The sequence below is a fragment of the Pezoporus wallicus genome, unplaced genomic scaffold (genome assembly GCF_028554395.1).
Source record: "Pezoporus wallicus isolate ANWC-B61680 ecotype Strahan unplaced genomic scaffold, APGP_CSIRO_Pwel_v1 contig_6814, whole genome shotgun sequence".
Classification (NCBI taxonomy): Eukaryota; Metazoa; Chordata; class Aves; order Psittaciformes; family Psittacidae; genus Pezoporus; species Pezoporus wallicus.
The window spans coordinates 1,809,604-1,819,653 of NW_026639755.1; the positions used below are offsets into that span (position 1 = coordinate 1,809,604).

A 10,050-nucleotide genomic window follows, 5' to 3' on the forward strand; every position below is an offset into this window, starting at 1 on the left:
CAGAAGTCAGCCAGCAGCGGTCTGCATGCAGAATTCATTTTCCCCTCACTGCAATGCAGCTGTTTCTGTGGGGGTCCAGCAGTTCCTGCTGGGTGCCCTGCACTGCGCTGTGACCTCTCCAGACAGGAAGACAAAATGCAATTACTTCTTTGGGAGTACAGCCAGGATTTCAGGGTTACAAATCCTGCTCTTCAGTGCCAGGAGCCCTGTCAGGACCTGAAGAAGTTGGTGGCAAGTTGTTGTGCTGGTGCTTTAAATTGTTCCTTCTTTAGGATCAGCAAAAATATTGCTTCCTGTGATTTTTCCCTTCTGTCACTGTCAGAGTCCAGGCACTGCTTTGGATTTACACATACTGGGAAGCTGACACCTCCTTGAATGCAACTGGTCTGTTTTAAGGCAGGAGGTGTATAAGAAGGCTAAGAGGTGGCTGGAACAAAGAGAAGAAATAGGGTTAGAGCCATAAATCAAGCAGCAGGAGGTGAATGAGAGACAGTGTAGCTTATCGGTGAGAGCATGACTCAGATCATGTCCCCTGGTTTTGATGCTAGTATGGATATGTTGCTGCTTTTCTCTGAACCTCTGTTCTTTGTGCAAAACAGGGATGATTCAATCAATTTCACTAGGCTAGGAGGGAGAAGGAAGGGGTACCCTGAACTGATAATGCAGACCCTCTTACATCTTCCTCTTTCCCCGCAGAGCTTTGACAATGGTGACTCTCGCTTGGACTCCACTGAATTCTTGAAGTTTGTGGAACAGAATGAGACTGCTGTCAACATCACCACCTACATGGACCAGGAGACCAACAAGCTGCTCAGGTCAGGGTGCCAGGAGGGCCAGTGGGACAGACATGGTAGAAGGGGCATGAAAACCCCCTTATGGAAAGTTGTATCAGTTAGGGCTTGCACTAACAAAGGTAACTCCATATGAAGTGGTTTTTCACTTAATTAGGCTGAATAGCACCACAAAGAGCAGTCCCACCCCTACCCTTTGCATTAGGCTCATATTCCAACCCTCTCCTGCCTTAAATCTGGTAGGTGTGCAACCAGAAGGTGAGCTGGGGAGCAGAAAATTTGTCATCTCTTTTATCTCCTAATAAATTACTTCTGCAGTGGATTTCACTCGCCTTTTGCCTGATAGTTAGATTCAGTGCAAGGAAGAAAACCCAGCTCATTGGCAGCCTGCAGTTAGAGCACATCAAATGCAGTTTGAGAGGCTTCCCTATTTCTGTGTGTGTGCCACTGTGTGCGAGACAATGAGAACAGGCTGCTTGTGGTTATGCTGTGCTTGCATCTCTGCTCATGTGACAGCACATCAATGTCAACAGGGTCCTATTCCTGCTGTTCCGAATATCCCCCCACTTCCCATCCCTTCAGCAGAGTATTTTCTGGCTATTTTTCTTTTGTCTGTATCCAGTGAGCTTTCCTTACAGAGCCACTTCTGCCAGGCAGCTTGGAGCCTGCATAGTTCCTGGTTTTACTCCTCTCTACACTGAAGCCAGTAGAGCAGGGAAAAGCCTAGTCCCGGCCCTGTGCAGAACATGCCTCTGTGTTTCCTTTCAGGGGACTCTGCGTGGATGCCCTCATCGAGCTGTCAGATGAAAATGCTGACTGGAAGCTCAGCTTCAATGAATTTCTCAAGTGCCTCAGCCCATCCTTCAACCCACCAGAGAAAAGTAGGAATGCCTCACTTATGCTGGGGGGAACCAAGGGGTCCTGGGGGGTGGAGGAAGGAAGAGAGACCAGCTTTGGGCCAAACATCAGGTGCTGTAATCTGCTCCCAGAGACAATGTTGATACATGCGTACCTCTGATCCAACAGCACCCCTTGTCCCTGCATTGTCCAAAGTACTGTTTTTTCTGTCCCAGAACTTGCGCAGCTCTTGTGGTGAAAAAGGTTTTGATTTTAGAAGCAAGAGTATAGGTCAAACGGATACGGTATGCTGGGAAGGTCAAGGCATGTATTTAATAGTGCGGAGATAAATGATGTGAGGAGTTCATGTCTGGATAGTGCAGGAAAGTAGGACCAGACCAAAGTCCTGCTATGTTCTGCCTCTCACACAGAGAGCCTCCTTGATGAACATCTCAAAGTTCATTATCCTTCCCAATCCTGCTTAGTGCCACAGTTCACGTGAAGGCACCTGACCAGGCGTGCCTAGCCATTCATCTGATCGTCTCCTCAGGGGGTGCTGGTTCAAAGGTGCCACATTTACATCCCGCTGCAGGATGGAGTGGAAGAGCAGACAGAGACTATGCTTCCTAGGGATTATTAAATTGAACCCTCTGTTGCCTATTTCAGTGAGAAGCTAGGAATGATTCTCCCCAAGAAGAATCATCAGCTGCTTTTCACTTAACATCATGTGGGCCCTTGAGTGCTTTGAGGCCTTGACTTAAACATACACAAGAGCTGTGAGAAGAAATCTGAGCTGAAATGAGCAGTATTTTTGTTCCTTCCTTTCTCAGGACAACAGCAGATATACAGATCATTTCCCCAACTAACTTCTTCCTACCCAGAACAGAAATTGTTTCAGAGTAACCAGAACTTCCACTCTGGAGGCTCTTTTCTATATAATAACAGATAAGGAGATTCAAACAAATCCAATACTGAGATTTCACTTGGAATTGAGAAACTGAAACGTGTTCTTTTGAAGAAGCAAACTGAACCGTTTGACTTTCCCAAATTATTTTTGGCCGATTGCACACATCAAACTCAGCAGGAATATTTTAATCATTAGGAAACTTTGGGTGGTTAGGGAAAGGGAAGCCTCCTCCAAAACCTCGCTCTTCTCTCGCAAGACATTTCCAAAGTACATTGTCTTCAGCATGCTTGCTGTCTCGCAACCACTGCCCTTGTTTTGTGCCTCTCTAGAGTGTGCCCTGGAAGATGAATCCTATGAGGATGGAGCAGAGACCCAGGTGGAGTGCAACCGCTGTGTCTGTGCCTGTGGGAACTGGGTGTGCACTGCGATGACATGCGAGGGTCTGTATGCTCTCACACTGCCTTTGGTTTTGTACAAAAGGCATTTTTGCTTTCTATCTTTCTGAGAGCACCAGCTACCCAGATTGATTCTCTCTCCAGCTTTCCCTCAGCTTCAATATGGGTGGCTTCTGCATCACCCTCCCGTGCTCCACACTGGCCAAACCCAAGCTGGTTCTGTTCTGGAGGTCAGACAATGTGTAACTGGCTTGGGGGCAGTGCTGCTGGCATTTGTAGTTTGGGTTTGGGGGTGTGAAAATTGAGCACCTAGTCTTTCAGATGAGCTGCTCTGCATCCAGCTGGCTTGGATCATGCACAGACCAAATAGGTCACTGTTTGCAACCAGACAAGTAAGGTGTGAGCAACTTAGCTTTCCTGTGTATCCTCACTGTGCCTGTGTTTGTGGTATCTGTAGAGCAGGAGCTAGGGGTCCTGTCTTGCTCCAAAGGGAAGATAGGAGACTTCATCCAGTAGTGCCAGGAAAGCACTTCATGCCATAAAAACTGTAGAAGAAAATAATGGTGACAGAGATGAAGGGAGGTGATGTTTGTAGCAGGGCAGGGTTCTTTGTTCTTGCTTTGGAAGACCCTTCTTAAACTTTCACAGCCATGTTATGATTGAGAGAAGTCGTGGAGGGGTTGTGAACAACAGCTCTCTGCTTTGCCTTCTCACAGATGGTCCTGGGCCAGTGGAAAGTGTTGGGAAATATCCAGGTCCTTTCAAGGAGCCACATCCACCATCCCAGCACTGTGCTGCATTTTTCTGGCCTCCTTCCCTAGAACCAGGCCTTTGCATGAGCTTCGTTTTCGGTGCTGTATGGGAGCTGTCAGCAGTCCATTAGTTCAGGTCTATAGTCAGTAGCTTGGGCAGAGTAGGAGAGGGGGGAACAGCAGTAAGTATGTACAGAGTTTCTTTTATGATTATCTTGGCTTCTGCAGTAGCGGCTTCCAGATGACCTCAGCTCAGGCTTGGCTGTGGCATTAGGAACTCACTTCAAAAAGATAATTGTAATTAATACTTACAGAGCTGCCAAAGGAGCTGTGGATAGGTTTCAGAGGATAAGTAACTGAATGAGAGGCTCTTTTTGTTGCCTCCCCAGAAACAACCTTCAGAGTTGCTACGGGACACTGGGTGTTGATACCTACTTTGTTCCCTGCATCCATGGTGGAAGCATACAATGGGACAACAATTGCTTGACTTTATGCCCATGTCAGAGCAGCAGAGGGCTTAGAGGCTATTGTTAGAGGGATATTGAAACCAAAGAATCGGATCAGATACATCAGCAAGTTGCATCTTCTTTGAGCAAAATTACCTCCTCATTAGGCATCAGTTGTACTTGGGTAGCACTGACCTTCCATTTGTTGCCTATAAGAGGCCGAGATGTTTGAACTAATTATAGGTGCTTCTTTTAAGCAGTATTCAGTCTCTTCCTTATGGTTTTATTATTTGTGGGAGGGAGAGATGGGGACAGACTGGATACCCAGGTACGAAAGTCCCAGGCAGCCACAAAGCCCATTAGCCCATTCTCTTTCTAAGAAGCCAACCCATGGCTTCCTCCAGCAGAGCCTTCCTAAGCTTGGGGTATGCTGTGGCCAGCCTGCCTCTTTTTGTTCTACATGGTGCAGCCTCTGAAATTTGCATCCCCTATTTGTGATTACAGTAAACTCCATTTCTGTTTGCAGGGAAGAATGAGAAGGTGACTGCTCAGAGACAGCGACCTGAGGAAGACTTGACTGAGGAGGAGCTGGCTAGATACATTCAGGAACTGCAGAAGCATCAGGTTAGCATGAGGCTGGGAAGGTCTGCTTGCACTAAGTCTCTCCTTGCTAGAGGGGTTCCCTCTGCTTCTATCTCTTAGAGCCTTTTCTTGCAAGAGGGATCTCTGTTGCCTGTGGGGACAAATACAGGTGTGAGGCTTTTAAGGTATAAGCCAGTGTTGGCACTGCCTGTGGATGAACTAAAGGCTTCAGTGCACTGCCAGCCTCCTGGTCAATGCAGAGGTTCACTTTTGTGCTCTCCTTCTCTAGGAGACAGCTGAGAAGACCAAGAGAATGAGCACCAAGGAGATGTAAGGGGCCTCCAAACCGGAGGAGCCCAGGAGGATGGGCCCAACCTGCCACCGTTCCTCCAGTGCTGATCTCAGTATGCACAAGTGTGTGCTACGGTTGCCCAGTCACAGATATTTACATTGTATAGCGATGGGTTATTTGTTTTGTAATACACAGAGAATGGGGCCAGGGAAGGGGAGCAGAGCCCAACTGTTCAGGGAGCTTCATTGCTGGGGCCTGGGAGGGAAGGCTGGGAGGGACTTAAAGCAGCCTCTGGGACCTTTTCCCAGAGCAGACAGCTGCTCCCTCCAAGAGCCAACAGGGATTTCTTGTTCCCCTGGATCTGGGGAAAGGACGGAGGTCAGTGCTGGATGGAAGAGGGTGTCTTCAATTGTCAACACCAGCCTTGGCTTCAGAAATACAGGCCTGGCAGTTTTGTGGCTGAGCACATGTGCTGCAGGGCATCATTAGCCAAGGACCTTGCCCTGCTTGCCGTCCCCTTTGATTCGAGCTCCTCAAAGCTGGTCAGCCTGGTGTGACATCTGGAAGATGTGGTGCCATGCTGCTGGCATGCCTCCAGCATGTTCCTCCTTGCTTTCCACCAGACTGTCCCCAGCAGCTCCTCCAATACATTGTGGGCTCCAACACAACATGGTTCCTTTTGACCTCATCTCACTCTTACTCTCCCTACCCCCTCCTTAGAGGTGCTATCATTTGTTTTTTCCTTAGCACATTCACATGCTGACTCCCCCTTTTGTTTTGTTTTGGGTTTTTTATTACTTTATTTCCTATGGTAGTAATCCAGATTTTATATGTTTCGTAGCTGTAGATCTTTCAAGGAAACCCAGCCTGTGGGTTTTTGTTATTGACAGTGCTGTAATGCCCGTGCACAGTTTGTATCGCACTGCACTCAGCCACTGCCAACACCATGAGGAACTTGTCAGCCCTGCACTACAGAGTATTTCTCAGCTGAGGACACCAATGTCCCTCATTGGGACAAAGAGACAGGGCTGGCTGTAATTAGTTTCACCAGGCATGTATTGACACTGCAGCTCTCTAGCTCTTGCTCCCTTAGCTAGCATTGACCGTGTGCTCAAAGTCCGTGCTCATATCTCTCTAAATTGCCCAAAGGGAAGTGCCAGGCAGTCTAGACACAGAGGGAACGGGCAATCCCATTAGTTGGGTATCTTAACTACATAGAAAACTGTTTAGTTGGAGTCTGGGCTCTTAGCCATCATCTTGGGCTTTCCATTTCCTTCTGAGGCAAAGCAGCAGCATTTTTCTTTGATTCCAGGTCTGAGATTGAAGTCAGGGCTGGAAGCCTCATAACTGACACATATCACAGCGTCTTCCATCAGACCATCTTTGACCACCCTCATACCTCTTTATGGGTTTTTGTCTGACCTGTTTCTCAGCATTGGTCCTAGATACAAGTGAAATGCTGTTTTGTTGACAATCACCTCTGTAGCCTCAAGCCCAGGTGATTTCCTCCTGCTGTTGTCAAATGTACTTCATATGCTCATACACCTCAACATCCATTTTCCATGTTCCCTTCTTGCCCTGCTGTGCACCCCAAGTAGTTGCAGGTACCCTGAGATGACTGCTTGTAACTTCCATCTTCCTGTTTGTGAGCAGCCTCAGCAGTTGTTGCCAGGTGTCTTGCAGTTCCCAGTGCTTGCTCAAGCGAAACTCCACTTGCATCTGCAAAAGAATGTTCTGCTTGAGTGAAGATCAGCAGGACTTCTGTCCCAACCTCCCTGTGTTTGCACAGTGTTTTCCTTGGAAAGGAAGAATGAGCTGGTACCTAGCAAATGTAGGAAAAGAACGCTTCATCCCTCCTGGGGTCTTGCCCATGAGCCAGATTTATTAAAGGCTCTCTGGTCTTTGAGCTGTTTCCATTATGTGAACCCAGAGAATTTCCATTGAGTCGGGCACAGCGCCACATTTCCAGTGAGAATCATAATCTACCCCACCGTGCACAGAGGTTTTGGCATAATACAGAAGGGGGCTGGTTCTTTTCCCATGAGGGTGTGGGTTTGTGAAGCTGTCACCTGGGAAGGTAGGAGAACATGTCTGCAGAAGCTGAGGGTGATGTGAACAATGCTGTGCTGGGATGGAGTCATTGTCTGTTCCTGTGGCACTGGAAGAAGTGGACGTTGGAATAGGAGCATCTGTTAGCCATACCCTCTCTCCTCCCCAACAGCATGAGCAAAAGAGCTTCGTATGCTGGATCTGGAGTCACAGGAACATTGATAATAACCATTTTGCTTTATTCCTACCCTGCTTTGAAAGGTAGGTTGTGCCTCCCAACTCACTTCCTTCCAGCTTGGATCATTAAAGTGCCTTAGAGAAAACACAACAGCTTGCCTTAAAGGCTTTCCCTGGATGGGGATAACACCTTACTGTCCAGTCAGGAATATCTCCAACTGCGAGAACCAGAGCATGTGCAGGAAGGGGAGGATAGTCCATGGCTGAAGAGCTGCTGTAGGCTGCATTATGTGATACGTTGTCCAGTCCCCTTTCTGTCCCCTGTGGATGTGTGCTCCTGAGGATGGCTGCTGGGGGCAGCTGGAGGGGTGGGTGCTGCAGTTAAGGTTTACAGAGGTTTTACTTGCACTGAAGGCAGAGGGATGGGCTGGCTGAGCTCTCTGACAAGCCATGCCACATATCCTGGGGGATGCAGGGCAGTAGTACAGCAAATGTGCCTCCACAGAAAGAGCTGCTACCTGCAGAGCTGCTTCATCTTTGAGCCCTCAAAAGGAAGCACAGCTGTGGAAAGTGAAGCCAGTTCCAAGGGCTGCGATACCCAAAGGGGATGGAAACATCTCATGGGCTGCCATTAGGTGAGTGATGCCCAGCCTGTACCCTGCTGCTGACTTGGACAGGGTGGTTTGGCTGCTGGGGAAAGAAGTGCAGGGTTCTGCCCTCTGGGACAGTGGCTGTACAGACTGCAAGGGACAGGGAAGGCTTTGGGGTTTTTTTTCTTTCCCAAAAAGCCAAATTTAAGCCACAAACAAGCAAATCCCACTCCTCCCTCTATCTTCCCTCCTGTTTGTGTGTGAAGTTTATCAGTATTCTGTAGGTTTCCTTAGTGCACTTATTTTACTTGATTTTGTAATTTGTTTGAAGTGGGGGGGTTGGATATTACTGCCAAATAAATGAAACACAAGTTAAAAAAGAACACGTTTTGGGTTTTTTCTCTAAACCAACTTCTTCCTTTTCCTTAAAAAAAACAATCAGTTATCTTTTTGCACATTTATACATGCATCTCAATGTGCCTGACAAGTGTGAGACACAACCCTCTCTGTTTTATAGCTGGAGAAACTGAGGTAGAGCAGAGAGAAGTGGAAAGTTGCTATCGTGTGGTGAGCCAGCAGTGGAAATAAAGCCAGCAGACATGACTCCTGCTTCTCAGCCTTGCACTGGCATCAGGTAGCTCCATAATCCTTTCAATATCACCATTCCCTCCACCAGTACATGCTCCACCTGTGGTGTTGGGAAAGAAAGTCCGGGAAGTTCTCTGTGTGTGATGTGATGACAAGATGAACATGCAGTAGGGTCATGCTGCTGATGGAAAGTCAAACCAAGTGCCAAGGCCACCACTATCCCGTGTCACCGAGGGCCTTGTCTACACGATGTGTGAACACTTCAGGGATGATGACTCCAGCGGTGCCCTGGGCAGCCTGTTCCAATGCCTGAGCACCCTCTGGGGAAAGAATTGTTCCTCATCTCCATCTAAACCTGCCCTGCTGCAGCTTGAGGCTGTTTCTCCTTAGTATTTGTCTTCAGATGGGGACTGTTACTAAGATGAACACACTGGTGGGACTCCCGCTTCAGCTGTGCAGTCAAGGCAGGTCTGGATGAGACATCAGGGAATGCTTTTGAATGTCAAGCTTAGTAAAGAACTGGAAGACACTTCCTTGATACTTCACAGACCTCCCTGTATAGGTTTTAAGAAAAGGCCAGAGTAACAGCTCTCAAGAATAGGCCAAGTGTAGCTGATCCTACCTTAAGATAGGAGTGCAGGCTGGGATCTCTTCTGTTTCTGATATAACCTGAAGACAGGGCTGAATGGCTCATGTCTCCTTTGCTAAACTGGATGATGAAACGGCCTTTCCTGCTGTCGTGTAACATGGGGATGTCTCTTATCACTCATCTCTGTAATGGGCTTAGTGACTTTTACTGCTGTGAGCTCTTGTGTGCAGTCCAGCAGAAGAGACGGCTGCATTCATTTCACTTGGCATGCTCTGTCCAAAGACATTCTAAACCAAAACTAAACAACCCAGATACTGCCCCTTGCGTGTTACTTTTCACACCACGTGGCTGTGAATGCCATCTTGGCTGGGACATTCCCTGTCCATTCACTGCAAAGCGGGTCTGCTTTATTACTGTAATTTGTACTGCTGGAATTTCCCAGGATTTGAAGAAGGAATGAAAGGAAGCGTCAGCCATGAATTTAGCTAGATGGCACCATAAATACTTCACCTTTTGCATCAAGCACGCATACTGAAGTGAAATGATTTGGGGGTGGGAGGGAAGTAGAGCAAAGAGTGTTGCACACTGCTAGCAGAGGCCTGGCAATTTATAGAGTTAAGCACATCTGAGTATTAGCTGCATTATAGCTACATTTAACCACTTCAAAGTTCTCCAGCCCTGGTATCTTCAGACTGAGAAATAGGCTGTTTAAATGGTTGATGGAGCCTCTGAACTGCATTTGTAAGGTATTTATTAACTCTAATTCTGAAGATAGGAGCAAAGTGAGCTGTAATCAGACTGTGGTTGATCTGAAGTGAACCAGTTCACAGGGCACAACTCTGGGACAACACAGGCTTAAAGTACTGTGGGAGATGAGCAAAATCCAGATGACATGGCTTCCATAAACCCTCCACAAGCTATCCTGATCCAGCTGAAACAGAGCACTCTTCATACAGTGGGCAAAAGGATACCCAAATTACTGGTACAGTGTCTGTGCTTAACAAGCGATCTCTGGGTGCACATCAGGGTTGCATCTGTGAACCCATAGAGACTTA

General features: G+C 47.6%; 1 protein-coding gene across 1 annotated transcript in view; it reads left to right on the forward strand.

Annotated features, from left to right (window-relative positions):
- FSTL1 (follistatin like 1) overlaps window positions 1-6,206 on the forward strand; it is a 49,112-nt gene extending 42,906 nt beyond the window's left edge. The window contains exons 7-11 of the mRNA XM_057416036.1: window positions 697-815; window positions 1,560-1,672; window positions 2,865-2,975; window positions 4,655-4,752; window positions 5,000-6,206. Of these exons, the coding sequence (XP_057272019.1) occupies window positions 697-815; window positions 1,560-1,672; window positions 2,865-2,975; window positions 4,655-4,752; window positions 5,000-5,044 (486 nt within the window). The 3' untranslated portion in view covers window positions 5,045-6,206. The remainder of the gene's footprint in view (window positions 1-696; window positions 816-1,559; window positions 1,673-2,864; window positions 2,976-4,654; window positions 4,753-4,999) is intronic.
- The last annotated feature ends 3,844 nt before the right edge of the window (window positions 6,207-10,050 follow it).